This window comes from Sapajus apella, unplaced genomic scaffold, assembly GCF_009761245.1.
Source record: "Sapajus apella isolate SASKATOON/1434 unplaced genomic scaffold, GSC_monkey_1.0 scaffold215, whole genome shotgun sequence".
In the NCBI taxonomy this organism is placed as follows: Eukaryota; Metazoa; Chordata; class Mammalia; order Primates; family Cebidae; genus Sapajus; species Sapajus apella.
In genome coordinates, this window is record NW_022437155.1 from 314,167 (window position 1) to 341,023 (window position 26,857).

The 26,857-nt window shown below is 59.2% G+C and overlaps 1 protein-coding gene across 1 annotated transcript; it reads left to right on the forward strand.

The window, feature by feature from the left end:
• Positions 1-2,147: 2,147 nt before the first annotated feature.
• On the forward strand, positions 2,148-26,655 carry SREBF1 (sterol regulatory element binding transcription factor 1). The gene is given in 21 exon segments (XM_032270697.1): positions 2,148-2,432; positions 14,997-15,025; positions 15,027-15,087; positions 18,310-18,741; positions 19,103-19,290; positions 19,375-19,509; positions 19,591-19,812; positions 20,436-20,550; positions 20,899-21,119; positions 21,343-21,544; positions 21,666-21,844; positions 22,074-22,335; positions 22,419-22,585; positions 22,760-22,928; positions 23,450-23,558; positions 23,839-23,948; positions 24,033-24,165; positions 24,370-24,535; positions 25,008-25,208; positions 25,311-25,422; positions 25,904-26,655. Coding segments are annotated over 21 exon segments (3,531 nt in total). The 5' UTR covers positions 2,148-2,341; the 3' UTR covers positions 26,131-26,655.
• Positions 26,656-26,857: the final 202 nt, after the last annotated feature.

Sequence of the window (26,857 nt, forward strand, 5' to 3'; positions counted from 1 at the left end):
GAATCGCTTGAACCCGGGAGGTGGAGGTTGCAGTGAGCTGAGATTGCGCCACTGCACTCCAGCCTGGACAACAGGAGACTCTGTCTCAAAATCAGCAACGACACACAAAAAAGGGATAGTCGGTTGTGGTGGCTCAGGCCTGTAATCCCAGCACTTTGGGAGGCTGAGGTGGGTGGATCACCTGAGGTCAGGAGTTCAAGACCAGCCTGACCAATATGGTGAAACCCCATCTCTACGAAAAATACAAAAATTAGCCAGGTGTGGTGGCATGAGCCTGTCATCTCAGCTACTCAGGAGGCTGAGACAGGAGAATCGCTTGAACCTGGGAGGCGAAGGTTACAGTCAGCCAAGATCCTGCTGCTGCACTCCAGCCTGGGCTATAGAGCGAGACTCTCAAAACAAGAAACCAAACCAAACAAAAAACAGTGAGGCAGATCTGTTGCGATGATGACTCTGAAACACCCTCCCTGCCTCTGTAGAGTGACTGAAGGAAGGGTTAGTCCCATTTTACAGATCCAGTAGCTGAGGCTCAGAATGAGAGGTAAGTGGTTCCAGGTCACGCAGCAAGTAGGTGAAAACCCAGGTCACCTGCCTAGCTCTGAAGAAAGTGGTGTTGAGGCTTTGCTGAGCACTTCCTACCCCACCCCTCTCCCTGGGAAGGGCTGTTTAAATTTTCAGGGAAGTCACCAGCTTCCTGCATCCTCCCGAGTATTGGTGGGGGTGGGGCACTGAGAAGCCAGCTTCATTCCCAGCGTTCTCCAGCAGTGGTTCATCTGGAGGGAGTGGGTCCTGTGTGGACCCTTGAGTGGGGCTGCCTGAGGAGATGTGGTTTGGCGACCCCCATGACTCTGGCGTTCCTGTTCTGGGTAATTTTCCATCGCAGCCACTTCTGGGAGAGGAACAAAGAGAGCTGCATGTCCAAGCCCAGGGACTTGGCTCCCCCACACACCCCTTCTAACGTGCACCAGGAATTTTACTCCTGCTTAGAGTGTGGTCAGACCATATCTGGAGTCTGAGCAAGGCAGTCTGCAGGATGGCTTGACTCATTAAGGCCCAGGGTCCAGTGGGCCTGAGGCCCAGGCCCTGATGAGTTTCCTTGGCTGCCCTCCACCAAGGGTGCTTCTGTCTGCTTGCATACTTCTAGGGACAGGGAGCTCACTGTCTTATCACATTCAGATAACTGAAAGTTAATTCTGGTTTATTTCAACTCACCTCATTGGGACCCCTTCCCTCCTTCCCGCTCCACCTGGCTCTGTCCCTAGGCCACAGAACTGGGTATGGTTTCCGGCCCTCTTCTCAGCAGGGCTGCCTGCTCTGACCTAGTCCCAGCTGTCACGGTCCACGGCAGCCTGGCTCTGATCTAAAGCTCAGCCAACTCTTCCTTGTGGACCCTGTCTTGGCCACTCCCAGGAACAAGCACCAAATTTGGGGTCAGACAGCCCTGGTGCCAGTAGTCCTTGGGTACCCGCTTCCTCTGTCAGGAGCTGCACTGGGCCTACTGGGGTCCTATCCCTACGGCTGGATCTGGGAGGAAACCAGATGAAGACGACAGGAAATTCCAGCCTCTTTCTTCGGTCACTCCTGTCTTCAGAAGGCCAATCTCCTGGTTTCTTTGGAGAGAGGGCAGGCTGATCTCCACATTGTCACTTGCCTCCCAGCCCGCCCGTGAGGAAGCATCATTAGGCCCACGTTACAGATGAGGGAAACCGAAGCAGAGTGATGTAACTGGCCCAGCAGTTACATCAGGTCTGCTCACAACACAGCAGGCCTGGGACCCCTGTAACTTGGATCCTGGTCTGTCTTGTTCTCAAGAGTGAAATCTAGGAAGTGAGGAAGCTTTGGTTTGTGATGGGCCCAGGCCTGGGGCTTCCACTCAGCTCCTTGCTTGGTGCTGGAGAAACAGAGGCCCAGAGAGAGGACTTGGTTTACCCGCGTTCCCGCAGCAGCCGGCCAGAGGCCGCTCTGCCATGGTGCGCGAGGCTGGATAAAATGAAAGACTGGAGGGCGCTCTGGAGGAGGGGCCCGCTGAGGGCAGATTTGTGGCGCAGACCGGGGATCAGGGGTCCCCGCTCTCTCAAGGTGGGGCGGGGCCGTCTATCTGGGAGGGCGGGGCCTCTCCCGAAAGGCCCCGCCTCCGCCTCCACCGCCCAGCGGAGCCGCTGCCGCGGGAACCCAGTTTCCGACGAACTTTTCGCGGGCGCCGGGCCGCCTCCGAGGCCAGGGCAGGACACGAACGCGTGGAGCGGCGGCGGAAGCTGCGAGCCGGGGCCGGCGGCAGTCCTTCGGAAGGGCCGTGCGCGGCGGCGGGCCCGGCGGGCCCCCCGGAGGAGGCGGCTGCGCCATGGACGAGCTGCCCTTCAGCGAGGCGGTTTTGGAGCAGGCGCTGAGCGAGCCGTGCGATCTGGACGCGGCGCTGCTGAGCGACATCGAAGGTGCGTTAGGGTGGGCAGGGCTTGAAGCCGCGCCGGGTGGCGCGAGTGGGGGGCGCGCAGGTGGCTCCCCGGCCTTTGTCTCCCCCCCGGGCGCCAGCTTCGTGCTGTGCTCGCGCGGGGCTTCCCGGCGTCTCTGAGCTACGCGCCGTGGACCTCGGTGTCCCGGGCCTCGCCGAGCCTTCCTGGCACTTTCCCTGGCTCCCGCCCTGGCGTCTCGAGCCGAGCGCTGGGCGAGGACTCCAGGGCCGGGCCGTGTCCCTTGGCGGCTCCGGGCCGGGACACGTGCGCCTCTACGCGTCACAGGCCAGGTACCGCCCGACCGGTGGGTGAGTCTCCAGCCCTGTGGCGGCCGCGGCTGGAGCTGGGGACCTGGGCGTCGCCGAAGCCCCGCCCCGGCCCCAGCCGTGACGTCAGTGCGGGGTTACTCACGGTCATTCCCTCAGGCCCGAGAGTTCAGCTGGGCGTCGGAGCTCGTGCGCATGCGCACGGGCGCTGCTCGCGCCCTGGCCGGGCCTCGGGTCCGGTTCCCCGGGTCTGCAGCCGGCGTCGGCTCCGCACTCATTCACTCACCGAATGCCAGGCTCCGTCTTAAGCACCGAGGGTTCCCAGACAGCCCTGGGCACCCGCTCTTTTCGGGAACACCATCTCCCCGGAAACCAGCAAATAGATACTTAGTTGCACCTTGGGTGGAGCGGGGCGAGGGGAGGGCAGGGATGTGGCTACTTGGGGTCGAGCGTCAGGGACTTCTGCGCTGAGACCTGAGGGTCACCCCCAGGACCAGCAGGGAAAGATGTTTTCCAGGCCAGGGCGAGGGAAGGGCGACGGCCCCGAGGCAGGGCCTAAGTGTGAGGAGTGAAAGGCTCGCAAAGGTTGCGGAGGGAGAGGACGCCAGCCGCCCTCCTCGGCCAGGGAAAGGGCGGAGCAGGACCGCGGCGCCGGCTTCCGTCTTTGGAGCACCACTCAGGCTGTCAGGAGACGGGGTTTGGGGCCAACGGTGGCACCAAGTGGCAGTTAGGAGGCCCGTTGCTTCCATTTTGTAGACAGCAAAGGGAAGCCCCCAGCAAATTGCCTCCATGGTTTCTGTGCAGGAGTTTTAGCAACACTGGCTGAGTTGCACTTGGTTGATGAGGAAACTGAGGCCGAGTCTGCAGGAGGAAGATGCCTAGACTCACAACCTGAATGGACATGTCCGTGGAACCTGTGGCCACCCTGGGGCTGGCAAACAGATGCATCTGTGCCACCCCCACTCCTGCCCTACTGCAGCCTTGCAGATGAGCTCAGCTGGCTGCCAGCCCCCGGAGCTTCACAGCCCTTCCTCCTTCCCTCTGGGGCTGGGCTAGGGGAGGACCCAAGAGGAGAGGCCCTGATTGTGAGGCTTTTCCAAAACAGCCTCCCCTACCCCTGGCAGGAGGGGGTTGTCCTTCACTGCACCCTGGAGAGATGGACCCTGAAATCCCAAGCCCTAGGGAGATTGAGGCCTGACTCAACTAGTTCCATAGCACAGGGTCCACTGAGGGTCCAAGAGGCAGCGGGACCAAGCCAGCCGGACATGGGCTTTGGGGTCAGAACTTGAACCTGGATGCTCCTCACTTCCTCTGCCATCCGGCTCAAGCTCTCTCACCCTCTGAACCTTAGTTTCCACCTCCAGAAGAATGAGTAGACAAACCCTCCCTTCGTGGGCATCTGGACAGCAGAATCCGGTCTGGGCCACAGGTCTGATACAGATCTTTCTTACTGACTCATTTATAAAAACATTGTCTCTCCAGACCCAAAGGCCAGGCATGGGCAGCCGTGTGGCCCAAGCTGTAGTCTGTGAGAGAGCCCCAGCGCCTTGAAGACTGGGCAGCCGCTTCTCACCAGGCAGGCTGAGCTTTACCCACTTCAGCAGAGGATTTTTCAGTTTGTATTCAGACTTCCTGTTCTTCTTTCCAATTACACATCTTTTTTCATTGTAGAACAATTAGCAAGTGGAAGTGAGCAAAAAGAAGAAAATAAAATCTTTAGATCAGGTGTGGTGGCTCACGCCTATAATCCCAGTACTTTAGGAGGTCGAAGCAGGAGGACTACTTGTGTCCAGAAGTTTGAGACCAGCCTCGGCCACATGACAAAATCCTGTCTCTACAAAAATAAAAAAAATTAGCTGGGTGTGGGTAACACATGCTTGTAGTCTCAGCCCTGCTTGGGGCCGGAGCAAGAGGCTGCAGTGAGCTATAAGCTTGGGTGACAGAGTGAGATTCTGTCTCAAATAAAGCTTTAAACCTACTACCCAGAGATAAGCCCTGCTAATTATGTGAAAGAGCTTTTCCTCTCTCTCTCTCTCTCTCTCTCTTTGGTGTGGGATGGCTGCACACTCTTCATAAACTTTTTTTTTTTTTTTTTTGAGACAGGGTCTTGCTCTTTTGCCCAGGCTAGAGTGCAGTGGCATGATCTCAGCTCACTGCAGCCTCCGCCACCCAGGTTCAAGAGATTCTCCAGCTGCCAGGTAACTGGGATTACGGTTGTGCACCACCATGCCTGGTTAATTTTTGTATTTTTAGTAGAGACGGGGTTTCACTGTGTTGGCCAGGCTGGTCTCAAACTCCTGAGCTCATGTGATCTGCCCACCTCAGCCTCCCAAGGTGCTGGGATTACAGGCGTGAGTCACCACACCGGCCTTCATCAACTTTTTTTTTTCTTTTCTTTGGGACGGAGTTTCGCTCTTGTTACCCAGGCTGGAGTGCAATGGCGCGATCTCGGCTCACCGCAACCTCCGCCTCCTGGGGTCAGGCAATTCCTCTGCCTCAGCCTCCTGAATAGCCGGGACTACAGGCACGCGCCACCATGCCCAGCTAATGTTTTGTATTTTTAGTAGAGACGGGGTTTCACCGTGTTGACCAGGATGATCTCGATCTCTTGACAACTTTATTGAGGTCTACTTTATATACCACAGTATTTCTCCATATTAAGTATATCATTCAACGATTTGTAATTTTCTGAGTTGTGTGACCATTACTAGCTGTAGAACATTTTTATCGCCCAGTAAGATCCCTCCTGCTCCTTCAGTCACTTCCTGTTGCTGCTCCTGGCCCAGGCAGCTATGGATCTGTACTTTTTAAAATTAAAATAGGGTCCATTGGTTTACAGCAGATTGGAACCTGCTTGGTTCCGTGTCAACAGCCAGATGACAATCAGGCTCCCTCATTTCCCCACCTGATCCCCTGCCGATGGACACCTGGGTTGTTTTATCTTTATAAACTATGCTATAGTGGACACCGAGGCCAGTCTTTGCCCGGTCCTCATTGTGTTCCTAAGATGAGGTTCTGGGAGGGGAATTGCTGGACAGAGATCGAGCCTGCTTTTCGAAGCTTCTTCTACCAGGCATAGAGCTGAGCAGGTTTGATAAGGTCTGAAGAGAGGTGATTTGGGGGTGGAAATGCCAGGTCTCTTGAGAGACATGAGGGATAAGAGGGGGCCAGGCCAGCCTTGAGTGCCAGAGTACAGAGCTGGGCTAGATGTGGGGGTCAGCAGTCGGAGCAGGGGTGCGCTGTGCTTCAGCTCCCTCCAGCTGCCCGGGTGGAGGATCGTAATGTGAACGGAAAACACTGAGTCCTTACTGTGCTCCAGACACTGCTGATGATCTCACTTAATCCCCCAACAACCCCAAGTGGATAGACATATGATGAAGATGACAGCCTTGAGGACTAGAGAGGTTAAGTGACTTGCCTGAGGTCACACAGCCAGATGATGGCAGAGCCGGGATTCAAACCCAGGCTTTGAGCCCCAGAACCTAGCTCTTAAGCTGTTAATCACTGAGCTCCTAAGACTGGGGATGAGGGGTTGAGGGAGGCTGCTCTATGTGGGGCTATGTGGGGGCCTGGCAGTGTGGGTCATAGAGGGGTCAGAGGTTATGTGGCGACCTCCCCATCCCAGTCCAGAGTAGCGTTTGAGTCATCAGACTGGGAACTGGCCCGGGGGAGCCAGCCAACGGTTTTGAGCCCCATCCGGTCCTGCTGCCTGCCATGGCCAGACGCTTGTCACGTGGATGGATTTGGGGGTGGAGAGTCCTTGCGTCTGTGGGTGAAGGCACTGCCCTGGCTGTAGTGTCCCTGGGTTTGAGTCCTGCCTCTGCACCAAGACCTCAGGCTCACCTGTCTCCTCCCGGGCCTCACAGGACCTTGCGGCAGTAGGGAGCGATGGATTGGGAGAGCCATTGCTCTCCTGCGTTGGGGATTATTATTAAGTCTGTGGCAGTCTTCACCTCCCTGCTGAGGATTCATTCATCCGATTTTGCACAAGCTTATGAGTGCAGAAGAGGCAGATGGAAACAGAGCTCTGGCCGAGGGCCTAGAAGGGGGCCTCAGGGTCTCTTTTCTCTACCTGGACCCCGTCATGTCTGCTCTTTGTCGGACCCCAGATGTCCGCCAAGCCCTGTCAGAGGCTGCTTCCTGGGAAGCTCTTCTGGGTATCACCTGGCCCTAAGCAGTGCATCCTCAGAGTTCTCCGGCCCTGATGTTCCTCCCAGCATGCCCAGCCCAGCTACTACAGAGCCTGGCTTCCAGTCATGTGTCTGGCTGTTTTCTGGGTCCAGGCCAGCCCTGGAAGGGCACAGTGGGGGCCCCCTCTGCCACCCCATACCTCTCCCCAGATATCTCATGCCCCAGTTCTCTCCCCAGTCCCACCAAGCACCGGGACGCCTTGGAAAACATAGCTCTAGACTGGTCACTGTCCAACTCTCAGCATGGAACTCCCCTGCCCTCCAACCATGCATAGCTCCCCAGCGCTCCAAGATAAAGTTCCCTTGTCTCAGCGTGGCATTCAAGACTTGCAAAGATTGCCAAACATGCCCCTCCTGTGATATTGCCCATTTATGCAGAATCCCCGGCCTGAGGCACAGCCTGCTTTGCTAAGGTGCCCCTGCCCCTTCTCCCTCATCCCGGCGTTGAGAGCCCTCTCAGGGGTGGAGCCTGAGGGCATCTCTCCTATCAGACATGTTCCCCTTCCCATGCCTTTTTCTGCCTCTTGGCATCCAGCCTGTCCAACCCCAGGGTGGCAGAAAGCCCTCCCAGTGTAACCATGCATTGCTGTTTCTCCTAGGGAAGGCACCCTGCCCTCTCTGAACTGCAGGGCCCTCCCCTGAAAAGCAGGAGATGGAGGCTGTAGGATTTGCTGCCTTTCAGCCCCCAAGGGGTTTGGCCCTAATGCCTCTGAAGGGACAGGGTTGGGGAGATGGAGAGGAGGGTGCTGGGAGGGGGTCCAGGGAGGCAGCAGGCAGGTGGCTGGCAGTTACCTCCTGCCCAGCTGTCACCTACCTGGACACAAACATCCCAAGTGACCCGGTCAGCTCCTGGCCGGAGTGACTGCCAGCAGAGGCCTGGGATCTAGACTTTGCCCGCTGACAGGTGGACTCCAGGCTGGCCAGAGGAAGTGCCTCTGGCTTTGTCTCCTACCAGCCACGGGCCATGTGGATATGCCCTTTGACCCTGGGCACTGACGTGTGACAGTCTGCACCGTGTGCTCCACAGGAGTGGTTGTGTGTGTCGGGAGCGAGGGAGAGAGCCTTAACCAGCTCAGGGGTGAGAGGGCAGGGAGTCACTGAAACTGGCTCTGTGTGGGTCCCCTGCTGGGTTGGGGCTTGTGGGAGGTGGCCCAGGGTTGAGGGAATTTGTGACCTCCCCGAACCCTGTGTGAGCGCCTTCCCCTAACTGACCCCCATCTCTGCAGCTGTCTCCCAGCAGGTCTTGCCTCTGCACGCTGCCCCTGCCAGGCTCTGGGGTCCCTGTGCTCCCTGCAGCTAGAAGGCTGGGACCCAGGGGTCTTCGTGTGCAGTTCTTGGACTTGTCAGGTTCTTATCAGTATAAAGGGAACAATACTAGAACCAGCTTCTTGGAATTGTGGGGATCCGACGAGGGAAGGCTGAAGCAGTGCCTGGCACGCGGTAGGTAGGCCCTGAACCAATGCCAGTTAGTACTGTAATTATCACCATTGAGCCAGATGCAGTGGCTCACGCCTCATTGACTTTAGGGGCTGAGGTGGGAGGATTGCTTGAGGCCAGGAGTTCAAGACCAGCCTGGGCAACATAGCAAGACCTTGTCTCTAAAACAAACAAAGAGGTCATTTAGAGCACTCAACCAGTATCTGGCACCCGATAGGTTTAGCTCTACACATATTAGCAGCAATTACCCAAGAGGCCTGTGCTGGAAGTTTCTAGGATGTACCAGGCTATGGTTCCAAGCTCTGAGCATCTACCATGTGGTGGTCTGGAGTCAGTGAGAGACAGAATGGAGCTGAGTAGGCCAGTGGGGAACCCCCACCCCCACCACAGGGAGCAGGCACCCTATCCTTGGCTTCCATGAAAGATAATTGACTTGCTGGGCGCGGTGGCTCAGGCCTGTAATCCCAGCACTTTGGGAGGCTGAGGCAGGAGGATCACTTGAGTCCAGGAGTTCAAGACCAGCCTGGGCAGCATTGTGAGACCCAAACTAAAAAAATTAGCTTGGCGTGGTGGAGTATGCCGGTAGTCCCAGTTACTTAGGAGGCAGAGGCTGAGGCTAGAGGATTGCTTGAGCCCAGGAGGTGGAGGCTGCACTGAGCCATGATCGTACCACTGCACTCCAGCCTGGGCAACAGAGTGAGGCCCTGTCTCAAAACAAACAAACGAAAATAACCTGCTGAGGAAGCAGTGTTTCTGGCTGGGGGAGGAGGGACAGAGTGGCCATCTGGCCACAGATGGTGGTTGCTATGCAAAGCACATCAAGGCAGCCTTGGAAATGCGAGTGAGGCCACCTTCAAAGTTCTAGTCACAGCCTTGGGACCAAGCAAAGCCACCGAAAGTACATAAAAGAGAATGACCATCACCCAGTGCTGGTGATGCCGGAAGGAACGGGAATTCATTGTAGGGGAGGTTGTAAAGGGCTTTATCTCTCCAGACAGCAGCCTGGCAGCTCGGGAACATCTTGCTGCCTTCATGTGAGCTTTAAAACGAGCTGCAGAGAAGCAACCCAACAGGGAGCAATCTACAGAATTTATATGAAGAAATGTGCAGCAATGCCATTTTTTTATTTATTCGTTTTCAGAGACAGGGTCTTGCTCTTTCACCCAGGCTGGAATGCTATGGCACAATGACAGCTCGCTTCAATCTTGAACTCCTGGGCTCACTCAAGGGATCCTCCTGCCTCAGCCTCCAGAGTAACTGAGACGACAGGCTCATGCCACCATGCCCAGCTATTTTTTTTAAATTTTTTTTTTTTTTGAGATGGAATATCGCACTGTTGCCCAGACCGGAGTGCAGTGGCGCGATCTCAGCTCAGTGTAAGCTCTGTCTCCCAAGTAGCTGGGACTACCGGCATCCGCCACCACGGCTGGCTAATTTTTGCATTTTTAGTAGAGACAGGGTTTCACCATGTTGGCCAGGCTGGTCTCGAACTCCTGACCTTGTGATCCACCCACCTAGGCCTCCCAAAGTGCGGGGATTACAGGTGTGAGCCACCGCACCCAACCTTATTACTACCATTTTCACTGAGAACAGCTGCCCAGCAGCAGGGGCTGCTCCCAGAATTGCCACCAAATCAGGCCCATGGGTGGTTTTTCTGCTGCCAGTGCTAAGTGTGTGCCCTGGGCCATGTCCTGACAAGCTGTCTGAATTGTGCTGACCGGCATCGCATGTAATCGCCGTCTCACAGGTTCCGTTGGGTTTGATTCCACACACCTGCAGCTCCGGGCAGAGCCCAGTGGGGAGAAGTGTAGCTGTGAGGTTTCCAGGGTCGGACGGTCAGTGTGTTGGAACTGGCGTGTGGGGGGCACAGATGAGGGAAGAATGAGGTGGCGCCAGAGCAAGTTTTGAGGGAGGAATAGGAGTTCTCCGGGTGGAAAGGGCATTCCTGGTGGAGGGAACAGCCTGGCCCAGGGAGACACCTGTAGGGGGTGGGGGTGGAGGCAGCCATGGCTGGAATCCGCCCTGCCCCTGACTGGGGTCCCTGCTGTGGTCAGCCCTGTGCTGGGTGAGGCTGTGGTCACAGCTGGTTCAGGCCCTGCCGGGAGGGGCCCCCAGCTGAGGCCTGGCCTCTAATTTGGTAAGGGATGTGGGTGGGTCTCGGTGGGGGAGCGGTTAGGAAGCCTCCGGGCGGAGGCAGTGCCAGAGCTGAGCCTTAAAGAGCTTCGTGTTGTCCTCTCTGTCCTTGCAGTCCACACACGCTCACTGGACTGACAAGTGAGGACAGCTGGTCAGGGCAGAGGCAGGCCGGACCTGGGGCTCCCTGCTGTCCCCGGCAGGCCGGGGCTGAAGCGCAGGCTCTGGGGTCAGCAGAATGGGGTTTACGTCCTTGATTCTTCACAGGGCAGCTGTGGGACTTTGGGCATGAGGCCTCCCTCCGAGCCTTAGTTTCCTCCAGAGGGCCGTGCCCAGGTGCAGCTGGGGCTCCAGCCCTGGGTGCGTCCCATTCCAGGAAGAGCCGGCACACACTTGCACCCCCAGGGCAGCCGTGAGCGTACAAAGGGCAGTCTGTGCCCCTGCTGCAAACAGGACCAGCTGCGCACAGGAGAACCACTGGCTCCAGTTAGGAGGATCAAGGAGATGCCTGGTGGGAGCAGAACAGCAAGGGGGTGCGGCCCAGCTCCCTGCAGGGATGGTGCGAACCGTCCCCTGCACCTCCATTAGCAGGCACAGAGGTGTGCTCTGGGATCCTGTGAGCCACTGTGCCGGGCCGACCCTCTTCATAGTTGGCAAGGCTTTGTGATCTGCAGGGCAGGGTCAGTTTGCAAATCCCTTTCCCACCCGTTCCCTGGAGAATCAGAGTCCTTGGCTCAGATGACAGACAAACCTGAGTTGGAATCCTAGCTCCTTGGCTGTGCTGGCTCTGCTCGTCCTCACTGTCCAGCTGTTGCACACCTGTGCCCACCGCAGGGCCTTTGCACACGCTGTTCTTTCTGCCCTCCCTTCTGACCCACTCCCTCATTTCATTCAGGCCTCCTTTCAGATGTCACCTCCTAAGATGGGCTGCCCTGACTACCTCATCTACAATGGCCCCAGTGCCTGGCACAGGATTGGCACTCAGTAGATATTGCCAAAGAGATGGATCTGGGTTCTGTGGACGAGGCCATGGGGGCAGGTGGCGAGCTCCCTGTTCCAGTAGGTGTGCAAGCAGAGGTTATCTGGGGTTCAAGGCCTTGTGCACGTTGTAGGCTTCTGTGCTGGTTAGAGCTGGGTCCTGCAAGTGCACGGTATGACACCTGCGGAGGGCTTCCCTCGGGGCTTCACAGAACACATGGACGGGAGTCATTAACGGCTTCGCGCGTCTGCTTTCAGAGAGATGTTTGAAGGTGGAACTGGGGAGGGATGCCAGGTGGGGGTTCAGGTTTCCTGTTGGGTCCTGATAGGATCAGGGCAGAAGAGGAAGAAGAGGGAAGAGGAGGAACCCAGGCTCGGGGGGAGGGGTGTCAGGGCTTCCCAAGGTGGGGAAGGTGAATGAGGGAGCAGTCTGTGCCTCCTCGTCCATCCTGTGTTCAGACCGTGGGAACCAGAAGGGCCTTCTTAGCAGTCGTCGGGAAGCCCAGTGATTGGTTCACCCGCAGGTGGGCTGCAATTTGGGTGCCACGTGAGCCTCTAGTCACTAGCTATCCCAGCTTCCAGGATAGGGACTAGGGGAGGTGAGAGAGGCGCTTCCTTAAATTGTGCATTCAAGGTGCCTCAACTGCCTTACTCTGGTTAGACTGGTTCCGTTAACTCCCCTTAAAAAAAAAAAAAAAAAAAAAAAGAAAACGACTCCATCAAATGGTAGTGGAGCTCCGACTTGAATACTGTAATTATCAGGCAACTCACTACCTGACTTTCTAGTTCTAAACCATTCTAATTGCTGTAGAGGGAACTAACCTTTGTTGAAACTGTTGAGTGGTGCATGTTTTACGCACTTGCTCTCCCAGAACCCCCACTCCTGGAGATCCTAGAGAGTGGGGAGTGGACTGTCCCCGTCACACAGCAAGTGAGGGGCTGAAGGAAGAGCTGGCCCAGGCATGCTGCCCCAGATGGCCTGCTTGGCTGTGGCTCTGGCGAGGCTGAGGGGCTGGCTCTCGAGTTTCCTTTTTCAGTCTTTGATGACCAGCTTCTGTAGAAACTGGCCAGCAGGCTGGTAGCTCACGCCTATAATCCCAGCACTTTGAGAAGCCAAGGCAGGCAGATCACATGAGGTCAGGAGTTCGAGACCAGCCTAGCCAACATGGTGAAAGCCCGTCTCTACTAAAAACACAAAAATTAGCTAAGTGTGCTGGTGCAGGCCTGTAATCTCACCAACTCGGGAGGCTGAGGCAGGAGAATCACTTGAACCTGGGAAGTGGAGGTTGCAGTGAGCTTGTGCCACTGCACTCCAGCCTGGGCAACAGAGTGAGACTCTGTTTCCAAAAAAAAAAAAAAAAAAATTGGCCAGCAGATCCAGCCCCAGGGGAGAGTGAGACAGGTCTGGCCAGGCCTTGAGTTTCAGAGGATGGTCATGGCCACTGGCACCCAGGCTCTTCCTCCAGGCATCTTAACTTAGTCTGTGCCCTCCGCCCTCTGTTCCCAGGTCACACCCCTCCTCCTGGAAGGCCCTGTGCCTGCCGCCACCAGAGTCTTTAATGGCTCTTCTGCTCCTGGGGCTCAAGAGAGTCACTGCCCCTCCCCTCCCGCTTCCTCGTGGGATGGGAGTGGGGGAAGATGGGAGAAATAAAGACACAAAAAGGGCTGGAATCTGTGGTAAAGCCAAGATGGGGAAGGGGAGGGGACAGGCTTGACTGTTCGAGGTGGCCCTGGCCCTGCTGTCTCCAGCAAGTATCTGCTTGTTGGTCCAGCCGCATTCTGGGCTCAGAAACTGGGGAGCAAAGTAATGAAAGACCCAGGCTGGGAGGCCATGGGGAAGTGCTGCCTGGAGTTCAGCTCTCAGCCTGCACCAGGCTGGAGTGCAGTGGCGCGATCTTGGCTCACTGCAACCTCTGCCTCCCAGGCTCAAGCAATTCTGCCTTGGCCTCCTGAGTAGCTGGGACTACAGGCGTGCGCCACCACAGCCAGCTAATTTTTGTATTTTTAGTTGAGATGGGGTTTCACCATGTTGGCCAGGATACGCTGGATCTCTTGACCTTGTGATCTGCCCACCTTGGCCTCCCAAAGTGCTGGGATTACAGGTGTGAGCCACTGCGCCCCCCGGTGAGGCTTATCTGTCTTAAGTCACTCATGTGAGGTCAGAGCCTTTGCCAAGAACAATGCTGTGTTTTGTTTTGGGGGTGAGGGAACACCCATGGGCTAAGTGGGGTTGGGCTGTGCTAGAGAGGCGGTCTGTTGTCCTGGAACCTCCCAAAGCTAGGAAAGAAGTGCCTGGGCTGGACGGTGACAAGGACAGGGTGTGAGGGAGACATGGCTGGGTTTTCTTGTCTCAGGTCCTGAAAAGAGAGCAAGGTTGAGGTCACAGGGACCCCAGCCCCTAACGGACAGCTGAGTCTGCCCAGGGTTCAGCCTCCCTCCCAGGTTGCAGCCGACTGGGGGAGGGACAGATGCCCCGGCCTCCAGGTTGAGTCCAAGGTAGGCTTTGCTGGTGGTCTACTTGGCTACAAAATCAGCTGGCCAGGCTCTGATCTCTCGTGTGTGTGTGTGTGTGTGTGTGTGTGTGTGTGTGTGTGTGTGTGTGTGTGTGTCTGTCTGTTCGTAACTCTTACCTTTGATAAAAGAGGGAAGGCAGGCCCAGGCACCTCTTCAAAAGACCCCCAGAGCCTGTCTGTCCCAAGGCCTGTCCCTTCCTGGCCTCCCAGGGCCCTACAATGAATTAGAGGTTCAGGATTCACTTGGTGACTACTGGCTTGTGAGGCCTTGAGGAGGAGGGGCAAACTTCACCCACCCAGCAGAGGGACATCCGTGCTGGCCGTCAGGAAACCATTATGTCGGGCCTCAGTTTCCCGGAAGTTACCTGTTTTCAGGGGTGGCCTCATCCCAGACCATCAGCCCCGCCGCGGTGGGCGGTGGCCCCTTCCCGGGGCTGCCCTAAGACGGGGAGGTCCCTGCGCCCACCGCAGTTACCGCTCGGCAGCGCTTGGCCTTAATCGCTTCTTAGTGCTGCACCCATATTATCTCCCTTCTACCATTCGACGCCAGGGAGATGAGTGTGCTGTTTTCTGGAGAAGTAAACTGAGGGTTGGAGCAGTTAAGGCTCACGCAAGACGTCAGCGAACCAGTGATTTCGAACACAGAGTTCTGAGGTGTTGGGCCAGGACCTCCCTGCTCTGACCCTTTAACGGAGGGGGCGGGAGCTGAGGGCCAGTGACCGCCGGTAACCCCGGCAGACGCTGGCGCCGAGCGGGTTAAAGGCGGACGCCCGCGAGTAACCCCAACCCCATTCAGCGCCGCGGGGTGAAACCCGAGCCCCCCGCCGCCGCCGTGGGGAGGTGGGGCGGGGGCCGGGCCGGGGCACTAGCGAGGCGGCGGCGCGGCTGCTGATTGGCCGCGCGCGCTCACCCCATGCCCGGCCCGCAGCCCCGAGGGGCGGGACCTGCAGGCGGGGCGGGGCTAGGGGCGGGGCGGGGCGGGCGCGCCCGGGCGCTTAACGGCTTCAAAACTCCGCCGCGCCTTGACAGGTGAAGTCGGCGCGGGGAGGGGTAGGGCCAGACCGCCTGGACGCCCCAAGGGTGGGTGCAGATCGCGGAGCCATGGATTGCACGTTCGAAGGTATTTTTGGAGGTCCCCTCAGCCCTTTATACAATGCTTCCGTCTCCTGCAGGTTCTCCTGGAGTGGGCGGGCGTGGGGGCTGGGGAGCAGGAAAGAGCCCCCTCCTGAGCGAAAAGGTGTGACAGTCGTTTCAGCTCGCTGGGGAAATGGGGGGCTACCCCCAACCAAATTAGTGCCTCCTGCAACTCAAGGGGGAAGGGTTTGCTTAGAGAGCCGAGAGCAGCACCCCAACCTAAGGGGATCTGGAGGCAGAAGGTGGCCTTACCTTCTCTGCACCTGCTCTGGGAGGGGCCAGGATGTTGCAGGCAGGAGGGCCCGCTGTCCCTCTGTCTGCCACAGCATCCAGCCTGTTCAGCACCCCTGCCTTTTATGGGCATCTTAGACTCTTCAGGCAGATGGTGGGAGCCCTAGATTGTCAAAATTGTCAGTTTTTCCTTCAGGCCTCAGTTTCCCCCATCTATCAAAGAGGCTTATGCAGACTGGGATAAAGGGGTGGGAGACCCTGCTGTCGAATGTCCATAATGACTTGATGACTTGTGATCTGGGGTGTTCACAAACCAGGAGAGTTTCTACTGGAGAAGCCAGGGAGGCTGGGCCCACCACCCTATCCTAATTCTGCCAGCTGCTCCAGGAAATTCCCATCCTGCAGTGACTTCCCTGCCTGGGCACCTGTCAGTAGGCAATGTTGGGTCTCCAGTCTGTGCCCACTGCCTGCTAAGCAAAGCCTCAGGCAGCCCTACCAAAAAGTGTTTAATCTTTTCTGTTGTACAGATGAGGAAACTGAGACCAGAAAGCAGAGGCTGTTGGTCCAGGCTCCACTTCAAGCTGGTGCTGGGCAGGGCTGGGAGCTCAGTCTGGGGATCCTGAGAGCACTGGAGGCCCCATGGGTCCTATAGAGCACTCTGACCCAGTGGGTGCCACCATGAGTGGGTTAGAAGGCCCTGGGCTGAGCCAGTCAGGCCGCCAGTCGCCAGCTGGGGGAGAGGGCCCACGGCCAGGCGGGGCTGAGGTGGGAGTGTGTCCCAGTCTGTGTGAGGAGGAAAGAGTCAGGACAGACAGCACTTGCTTTTACAGAGGTGAAATCAAAGTCCTGAGTGGCCAGGCCTGGGTCTTGAGGCTACTTGGCTGCAGGCAAAGCCTGGACTTGAGCCCAGAACTCTACACAGAGACACACTGGTTGGTTATGTGGCCAGCAGCTGGCTGGGCCCTAAGCCTTGGTCTCTTCCACTGAGTAATGGGTTGGTGATGGCAGCCTGGCTCTTGGCTTCTAGGTAGGGCAAGAAAAGGCACAGAGATGATAGATTTGGCATTTTGCAGACCTGGGTTTGAACCCCACTGCATGCCCTTGGGCTGTGTGTGGTCCTCTCTGAACCTCAGTGTCTTTTCTCCGAGATGAGGTGAGCTAATTTTTTTTTGTTTTGTTTTTGAGACGAAGTCTTGCTTTGTCACCCAGGCTGGAGTGCAATGGTGCAATCTCAGCTCACTGCATCCTCTGCCTCTCGAGTTCAAGTGATTCTCCTGCCTCAGCCTCCCAAGTAGCTGGGACTACAGGTGCATGCCACCACGCCCGGCTAATTTTTATATTTTTAGTAGAGACGGGGTTTCACCATGTTGGTCAGAATGGTCTCGATCTCTTGACCTCGTGATCTGCCCACCTGAGCCTCCCAAAGGGCTGGGATTACAGGTGTGAGCCACCGCGCCCGTCTGAACGAATCTTTTGAGGTAGTCTAGGGTAGTGGCCAGTGGTTGGGGCATTGGAGTCAAGTATGGTCTAGACTCAGTTGAGTCTGACTCTATGAACTTAGGACAGTAAGTCACCTCTCTACAGCTCAGTGTCTTCATCTGTAGAATGGGGCCAATGATCACACCACCCTCTCAGAGCTGTGGGTGAGGATTAGGGCTCTAGCCTGGTCCCATCAACGTGGGTAGCCCCACAGCAGGCCCGGCTTTTGGCCCAGACCCACCCTTCTGACATGCGTCCTCACCGCTAGAGTGCTTCCAGCATGGATGAGGACCCTGCTCTGATCTGCAGTTCTCTTGGGGGAACTTCCCTGTCTGCCATTCTCTTGGGGATCCTGTGCTGCCCTAGGAAGAGTGGGCCCAGGCTGCACAGCTGGTCCTTGGGCACAGGCTTCTTCAGGGCCTAAAGCCCATCCTGCCTCTCTCTGCACCCCTCTTACCTCTGTAAACTGAGGGGAGGGGAAAGTCACCCACTCCTCAGCAGTTTCTAAGCTGCTTTGTCAAATTCAGTGTCCTGCTGAGGGGGCCTTGTAGGAGTGGCCAGTGGGTGGGGCATGGGGCATCGCTCCTGTATGGAGACCCTCTCTGTCCTGTTTCCCACCTGCCCTAGACTGCTTCCTCCCTCCCCAGCTGCTGGATCTGTGGATGGAGGCGTGTCCCCATTTCACACATTGAGAAACTGAGGCCCCAAGTGGGGCCAGGGAAGGCTGTACCTGGGCCTCTGGATTCCTTTTGTCCTGGGTGGGGTGGGAGGTGATGGAATGTGGAGAGGGCAGGAGAGCATCTGCAAGGGTTGGTCACCTCATGAGCAAATGCTTGGAGGCTGGTCTGAATCCACAGTGCAGTGTGGACGTGTGTGTGTGTGTGTGTGTGTGTGTGTGTGTGTGTGTGTATGTGTATGTCTTCAGGGGTGGATGTCTTCTAGTAAAGACATCAAGATACGGGACATTCTCACCAGAAAGTTGCCTGGTTCTAGGCAGGGATCTTTCTCATTCACAGCCAGGAACGGGGCCTGGCATGGTGTGGGCGCCCAGCACATGCTCATTGAATAAGTAAATGAGTGAATGAATGAATGTGGTCCTGCTGTTTGCTGTGGACTAAGGATGTTGCCAGATGTTTGGGCAAATACTGGGTGGTGGGAAGAGCTCAGGCCCGAAGTCTGCAGTCTTGGGCCGACCCTGGGCTCAGCCCCAGCCTAGCCGTGGGGCAAGACTGGGAGCCTGTGTTGCTCACCTTGTCCAGGTGTTGCGATGCACTGGCAGCCGCAGGCAGTGCTCCGGACAGCACAGGTGTTTGCAAAGTGGCTGTGTGTCCGGGAACACCAGCTCCCGTGAGTGGCCTTCTGTTCTGGTGGCATTGCCCACACATACAGCTGTGTACAGACAAAGGTTGTGTGAACAGGGTTATATCTGGATGTGTGCGATGCCCTGTTTCGGAATTGGTCTCTGCCTCACTCACACATCCTCTTCTCCTTTTCCCAGACATGCTTCAGCTTATCAACAACCAAGACAGTGACTTCCCTGGCCTGTTTGACCCACCCTATGCTGGGGGTGGGGCAGGGGGTACGGACCCTGCCAGCCCCGATACCAGCTCCCCAGCCAGCTTGTCTCCACCTCCTGCTACACTGAGCTCCTCCCTCGAAGGCTTCCTGAGCGGGCCGGAGGCAGTGCCCTCGCCCCTGTCCCCTTCCCAGCCTGCCCCTGCTCCATTGAAGATGTACCCGCCCGTGCCCACTTTCTCCCCTGGGCCTGGTATCAAGGAAGAGTCAGTGCCACTGAGCATCCTGCAGCCCCCCACCCCGCAGCCCCTGCCCGGGGCCCTCCTGCCGCAGAGCTTCCCAGCCCCGGCCCCTCCGCAGTTCAGCTCCACCCCTGTGTTGGGCTACCCCAGCCCTGCAGGCGGCTTCTCCACAGGTAAGGGGGATGTGTGGCGGAGGGGACACCCAAGGTGGGGCTCCCAGGAGCACAGGAAGAAGCTTCTGTGATGTTGGTAGAGGTCTGTGCAGGCTTTAGAAACGGGCTCCGCTCTGCTGCTTGAGACACCTTGTTACTAGCAGTCCCGGTGTGCTTGTTGCCAGGGTAGGCGCAACCTCAGACTGGAGGCCTGGCTTGAAGCCAGCACATTTGCGTCAGAGCCCAGGCAGGGACTGTCCATAGGAAGCCACCGCACGGGCTAATGACTCACCCCAGGCCAGCCGGTGATAGAGACCTGAGGAGCAGGTTGAAAGTGGGTGAGAGTGGTCTGTGCCTGCAGCCCCAGGCTTTATTTCTACAGGGAGCCCTCCCGGGAGCACCCAGCAGCCGGTGCCTGGCCTGCCACTGGCTTCCCCTCCAGGAGTCCCGCCCGTCTCCTTGCACACCCAGGTCCAGAGTGCAGCCCCCCAGCAGCTACTGACAGTCACAGCTGCCCCCACGGCAGCCCCTGCAACGACCACTGTGACCTCGCAGATCCAGCAGGTTCCGGTGAGGGGGTCTGGCCTGGGGTTAGGGAGGGGACAGCTCCTCGCCGAGACACACAACTTATGGCCGAGCCCTCGCTCTGCTCAGGTCCTGCTGCAGCCCCACTTCATCAAGGCAGACTCACTGCTTCTGACAGCCATGAAGACAGACGGAGCCACTGTGAAGGCGGCGGGTCTTAGCCCCCTGGTCTCCGGTGCCACGGTGCAGACAGGGCCTTTGCCGGTGGGTGGTGTGGGCAGGGCATGAGGGAGTGGGGTCTGCACACACATGTGCCCACCTGGTAACATGTATCTGGCCCTGCAGACTCTGGTGAGTGGCGGAACCATCTTGGCAACAGTGCCGCTGGTTGTAGATGCGGACAAGCTGCCCATCAACCGGCTGGCAGCTGGCAGCAAGGCCCCGGGCTCAGCCCAGAGCCGTGGAGAGAAGCGCACAGCCCACAATGCCATTGAGAAGCGCTACCGCTCCTCCATCAACGACAAAATCATCGAGCTCAAGGACCTGGTGGTGGGCACTGAGGCAAAGGTGTGGAGAGGCCTGCGGGGCACAGACTGGGGTACCCCTTGTAAGGAACAGATCAGGGGCAACTGGAGGGAAGAGGGCGTAAGGCTGAGCCTGGACAGGCAGGGAATTGGGCTTCAGCCTCCGCAGGCCTGGCCAGCCTCGTTTGTTTAGTTAAACTGGATTTTGGGCCTCTCCAATAAAGGTGGGGCTGTGCTGGCATTCGGGACGCACCAATGAACAAGTCAGACAAAAATTGTCCCTCCAAGAGGGGCCGGCGTTCTGGTTGGGGAGATGGACAAGAGGCAGGATGAGTGCTGGAGGTCACCGCCTGGGGCTCATTGCAGAGAAGTCAGGAAGAGGGGTGGTGAGGGCCCTGGTGGTAGCCAGGGAAGGCCTCCCTGGGACGGTGCCGGGCACAGCACCAGCTAGCCAGGCCCCGCCGTCTGCATCTTACATCCTAACCCTGTGCCCTGTCTGGGATGGGGGAGGGGAGGAACATTTCAGGTGGAAGGAATGTGTGCAAAGGTCTGGAGGCAGTAGTGTTGCAAAGCAGCTCCGCACCCCCTTGCTAGGGCCCCCCCAATCCCCCAAGCCCCGACCTGACGGGCCACCTGTGTGCTCTCCCCTCCCTCCACACTGTGCAGCTGAATAAATCTGCTGTCTTGCGCAAGGCCATCGACTACATCCGCTTTCTGCAACAAAGCAACCAGAAACTCAAGCAGGAGAACCTGAGTCTGCGCACCACTGTCCACAAAAGCAGTGAGTCCTGGCTTCACTGAGCTCCAGTCTGGCCACTAGCCCTGCTCCACGGCCCAGTCGGAGTCCCACCCTGCCCTTGACTCTGTCCCTGTCTGGGTTCTGGCCCTGCCTCTGCCCCGCCCACCTCACCCTTGGCTCTAGCCCCGCCTTCGGCTCTAGTCCCATGGTTACCTGTGGTCCTAAAAAGAGCCCTGGCGCCTCCCTTTGGCCCTAACCCGGCCCCATCGAAGCTTCCCGGGCCAGCTTTAGGAGCTACAGCAGCCTCTAGGCCCCCAACCCCAGGGCTCTAAGCTCTGATCTGGGGTCACATTCAGCCTGTGCCCTGGGTCTGTTTCTTTCGGCCCACAGAATCTCTGAAGGATCTGGTGTCAGCCTGTGGCGGTGGAGGGAACACAGAAGTGCTCATGGAAGGTGTGAAGACGGAGGTGGAGGACACACTGACCCCACCCCCCTCAGATGCAGGCTCGCCCTTCCAGAGCAGCCCCTTGTCCCTTGGCAGCGGTGGCGGTGGCAGCGGTGGCAGTGGCAGTGACTCGGAGCCTGACAGCCCCGTCTTCGAAGACAGCCAGGTTGGGCCCTGCCACAGTGCCCCTTTCCCACTCCCAGCCCTATCTCTGAGCCTCAGGATAGGGCCAGACCCTAACAGATCCTACCCCCCATTTCATAGAATAATAGGCCTGGAGCCATGTGGGGTCTCACAGTAAGGTGGGCAGAACCCTGACCCCCTTCTCTGCCCCATGCTCTCTGGAGTCCCTCCAGTTCTGCCTTCACCACCCTGCCCACCCCCAGCAGGCAACGCCGGAGCAGCGGCCGACTGCACACAGCGGGGGCATGCTGGACCGCTCCCGCCTCGCCCTGTGCACGCTCGTCTTCCTCTGCCTGTCGTGCAACCCCTTGGCCTCCTTGCTGGGGGCCCGAGGGCTTCCCAGCCCCTCAGAAACCACCAGCATCTACCACAGCCCTGGGCGCAGCGTGCTGGGCACTGAGAGCCGAGGTGGGACCGGCCAGCCAGGGCGTCTTTGGGAGGGGTGCTCGTGGGGAGTTCCCACCAGGCTTGTGGGCTTGGCCTCTGGATTTCCTGGGAGCTGTGTCCCCAGCTTTCCCTCTGCCCACAGAGGGCCCTGGCTGGGCCCAGTGGCTGCTGCCCCCCGTGGTCTGGCTGCTCAATGGGCTGCTGGTGCTGGTCTCCTTGGTGCTTCTCTTTGTCTACGGAGAGCCAGTCACGCGGCCCCACTCAGGCCCCGCCGTGCACTTCTGGAGACATCGCAAGCAGGCCGACCTGGACCTGGCCCGGGTAAGAGAGTGGCCCCGGCAGAGTGGGCAGGGCCCCAGGCTGGGAAGGTGCCGGGTGTCAGCCTGTTCCCCGCTCCCTGCGCACACCGTGAAGATCCTGGCCTTCCCGGGCCTGGCCGTGCATCTGCAGACCCCCACCGTCCCTCCAGAGCCTGCTGTGTACAGCTTTTCCGAGCTGTAGGGCAGCTGCTCTGACCTCACTTTCTCACCTGGAAAACCCTCATCTGCAGGGGGACTTTGCCCAGGCTGCCCAACAGCTGTGGCTGGCCCTGCGGGCGCTGGGCCGGCCCCTGCCCACCTCCCACCTGGACCTGGCATGCAGCCTCCTCTGGAACCTCATCCGTCACCTGCTGCAGCGCCTCTGGGTGGGCCGCTGGCTGGCAGGCCGGGCGGGGGGCCTGCAGCGGGACTGCGCTCTGCGGGTGGACGCTCGTGCCAGTGCCCGAGACGCCGCCCTGGTCTACCATAAGCTGCACCAGCTGCACACCATGGGTAAGGCCGAGCGCGGGGCGGGCCCTGCGGTGCTCCCTGCTGCCTGGTCTCCACCGCAGCCTAATGGCCTGCCTGCCTTCCAGGGAAGTACACAGGCGGGCACCTCACTGCCACCAACCTGGCGCTGAGTGCCCTGAACCTGGCAGAGTGTGCAGGGGATGCCTTGTCTGTGGCGACGCTGGCCGAGATCTATGTGGCAGCTGCATTGAGAGTGAAGACCAGTCTTCCGCGGGCCTTGCATTTTCTGACAGTGAGTGTTGGCGGGTGGGTGGGGCCTATCCCTGAAGCTCTCTCCAGAGGCTCCTTGGTAAGAGCTGCACTGGATGTGGCAGTGGTTACCAGAGGGGCTCCGGGCCAAGCTGTGGCTCCTGGGGTCTGGCCCCAGCCTGTGTCCACTGTGACAGCCCATTTCCCTCCCCTACAGCGTTTCTTCCTGAGCAGTGCCCGTCAGGTCTGCCTGGCACAGAGTGGCTCAGTGCCTCTTGCCATGCAGTGGCTCTGCCACCCAGTGGGCCATCGTTTCTTCGTGGACGGGGACTGGGCCGTGCTCAGCACCCCACGGGAGAGCCTGTACAGCTTGGCCGGGAACCCAGGTGCTCTCTCACCCCCTCCCTGTCTCCTGTCCTGTCCTGCCCCTCACCTCCTGAATCTCTGGCAGTCTCTGGCCACCCGAGTCCTTGTCACCGCCGTGGGTTGTTGCTGTGGGGGCTGCAGGAAGGGGAAGGCCTAGATGAGTCTTTGTTTCCACTGCGGCTTTCAGAAGCACACACGGGAATTTAAGGGCAGGTGGCTGATTTGGGAAGTGACCCCAGGCAGTGCCACTGTGGAGTGAGGAAGTGCGACAGGGAAGAGCAGAGCCAATAGTGGCACCTTCTCAAGTTGGTTTTCCTTTGGGAGCAGCGCAGGGCAGGTCTCAGTGTTGTTCTGGCCAAGGCTGGTGCTGGGGTATTTATATCCATCCGTTCTCCCGTCCTTGGCAGGGGCTGCACCCAGGGCCGCACTGGCACTTCCCATGGCCCTGGGTGTGGCCCCAGCCCACCCAGGAAAATGCCCTTGGCTTGGAGAGGAGGGTGGGGCCCTGCTCCCCACCCCACTCAGCCCCTCCTCTCCATAGTGGACCCCCTGGCCCAGGTGACTCAGCTATTCCGGGAACATCTCTTGGAGCGAGCACTGAACTGTGTGGCCCAGCCCAACCCCAGTCCTGGGTCAGCTGATGGGGACAAGTAAGTGTCGTTGTGCCCTCCTCCAGGCAAGACCCCTCCAGCAGGAATCTGGGAACGGCTCTGTCCTCAGCCCGTGGAGAGGGCCAGAGCCTGGACTACTGTGCGTGCTGTGCACCCTTCTTCCTCTCTGGGTTTCCTCTCCCTGCCAGCCTGTGGGAGGAGACGGTGGCACTTTGCAGAGCCAGGGGTCAGGCTGGACTCTGGTGGGCAGGTGGGGAGGGCCAGCACCCTCCTAGGACCCCTGCCATCTGTCCGGACAGCCAGCCCTCTCCTGCCACAGGGAATTCTCGGATGCCCTCGGGTACCTGCAGCTGTTGAACAGCTGTTCCGATGCCGCTGGGGTGCCCACCTGCAGCTTCTCCATCAGTTCCAGCATGGCCACCACCACCGGTAAGCACCCGGCCCCTGCCCCGCTCCCTTCTCAGCCCCGGTGCAGCATGGCTGAGGGCTCAGGGGACTCTCTGTCTTCTGCAGGCGTAGACCCGGTGGCCAAATGGTGGGCCTCTCTGACAGCCGTGGTGATCCACTGGCTGCGGCGGGACGAGGAGGCAGCCGAGCAGCTGTGCCCGCTGGTGGAGCACCTGCCCCGGGTGCTGCAGGAGTCTGAGTGAGTGCAGGGCAGAGTCCTCCTGCCTGGCTCCCGGCCCAGCCTTCCCATCCCCGGGGCACTGTGCCTCCACCCTCGCCTTTCTTCTGTGCAGGACGGGTCACCACCTTTTTTCCCGGGAAGCCAGAGCCAGGGCAGTGGGGGGCACTCAGCCAGGGCTAGTGGCCTGGTCTGACTGGCACCCTTCTGCCCTGGTCCCAACAGGAGACCCCTGCCCAGGGCGGCTCTGCACTCATTCAAGGCTGCCCGGGCCCTCCTGGGCTGTGCCAAGGCAGAGTCTGGCCCAGCCAGCCTGACCATCTGTGAGAAGGCCAGTGGGTACCTTCAGGACAGCCTGGCTACCACACCAGCCGGCAGCTCCCTTGACAAGGTGAGGGGTGGGGCCAGGGGCCTGGCAGGGCTGGGGGACTCAGCCTTCCATTCCCTGGTCCTTCTCCCCAGCCCTCAGGGGCCCCGGAAGACCATGGGATTAGCCCTCGAAGTGCAAGATGGGGTTCCAGCAGACCTTGTTTTCTGGCTAAGGCTTCTGTCCAGGGGAGAGGGGTTGCCCCTATCTGGTCTCGGTTTCCCCACCCCTGGGAGGAGGGGGGTGGATGATGTGGCAGGATCCCTTTGGAGGCCCTGCATCAAGAGGCCTGGACAGCTGCTCAGGGCCAGTGGCGGGTGTGGGGGCCGAGAGAGGCGGGCGGCCCCGCGGTGCATTGCTGTTGCATTGCACGTGTGTGAGGCGGGTGCAGTGCCTCGGCAGTGCAGCCCGGAGCCGGCCCCTGGCACCGTGGGCCCCCATCCTGCCCCCCCAGAGCTGGAACCCTGGTGACCCCTGCCCTGCCTGCCACCCTCAGGCCGTGCAGCTGTTCCTGTGTGACCTGCTCCTTGTGGTGCGTACCAGCCTGTGGCACCAGCAGCAGCCCCCAGCCCCGGCCCCAGCAGGCCAGGGTGCCAGCGGCGGGCCCCAGGCTTCCGCGCTTGAGCTCCGTGGCTTCCAACGGGACCTGAGCAGCCTGAGGCGGCTGGCACAGAGCTTCCGGCCCACCATGCGGAGGGTGAGTGCCCACTGGTCCCCTCTCCTCAAGATGGGGAGGAGTCAGGTGGTGGTGGAGAGGGAAGAGCCTGAGTCTGCACTCTGCTGGCACCCCCTCGCCCAGGTGTTCCTACATGAAGCCACGGCCCGGCTGATGGCGGGAGCCAGCCCCGCACGGACACACCAGCTCCTGGACCGCAGTCTGAGGCGGCGGGCAGGCCCCGGTGGCAGAGGAGGTGAGGAGCAGCTGCTGACCAGGGCTGTGCTGTCTGCCCAGCAGGGAAGGGCTCACATGGGGTGTGATACCAAGGGAGACTGCGTGTGTGTCAGATGAGACAGGCCTGGAGTGGTGGCTCACGCCTGTAATGCCGGCACTTTAGGAGGCTGAGGCGGGAGGACGGCTTGAGCCCAGGAGTTGGAGGCGACAGTGAGCCTAGGCGACAGGGAGAGACCTGTCTCAAAAAAAAAAAAAAAAAAAACCAAGCAACTTCTTGGTGGTTACCTGATAGTTCCTTTCATGAGAAATCAGTGGGGCGACTGTCATTTGTGGGATACAGGACTGCACGTGCATGACTCAGTCTGTGGACTTTACATGTGGGGTGAGACTAGGGTGGGGAGAAGGGGACCTGCCAGCCCCCTGTGCCGGGCGGGGGGGGGGCTCCCGCGGGGGCGCGGCCAGCTCGAGCCCCGCCCCTGACACATCCCCGTTTTGCGCAGGCGCGGCGGAGCTGGAGCCACGGCCCACGCGGCGGGAGCACGCGGAGGCTCTGCTGCTGGCCTCCTGCTACCTGCCCCCTGGCTTCCTGTCGGCGCCCGGGCAGCGCATGGGCATGCTGGCTGAGGCGGCGCGAACGCTTGAGAAGCTCGGCGATCGCCGGCTGCTGCACGACTGTCAGCAGATGCTCATGCGCCTGGGTGGTGGGACCACTGTCACTTCCAGCTAGACCCCGCGGTGTCCCCAGCCCCAGCGCCCCTGCCTCCAGCCACCTGGGTTCCGTGTGGCTTCTGTCCTGCGTTGGAGCGCTGAAGGCCGAAGGCAGCGCCAGAGATCCTGGCCTCCACGGTTCACCCGCGGCTGCACTCTTCCTTCCGCGTGGAAGGCCTGAGGGGCGCGACTCCGACTGGAAGAGCGGCGGCCATGACAGTGCTGACCTCTGGTGGCCGATCTGGGCACTGCAGGGGCCGAGCCGTTGGCGGGGGAGGGGCCCTCCTTGCTCTGCAGGCACCTTAGTGGCTTTTTTCCGTCTAGAGGGAAGAGAGGTGTGCACTTCCCTGCGCTGACGGAAGCCAACTTGGCTTTCCCGGACTGCGAGCGGGGCTCCCCCGGACGCCTGTCTGTCCCGCGTGGGAAGGCGTGTACATAGTGTAGCGTGCCTGACCTGAGGCTCCTGTGCTACTTTGCCTTTTGCAAACTTTATTTTCATAGTTTGAGAAGTTTTGTACAGAGAATTAAAAATGAAATTATTTATAATCTGGGATGTGTTTCTTCAGCTGATGGATGTGCTGATCAGTGAGAGTGCTTGGGCCCTCCCCCCAGCACCTAGGCAAAGGTTTCCCATCCCCCGCCGGCCGCTGGGACACGACTTTCCTCTTTCCGATGTTAGTGTGGGGAGGGCTGGCTGTATGGCCTCCGGCTGACCTGTCCCCCTGCTTCCAGGGCACGTGTTTGGG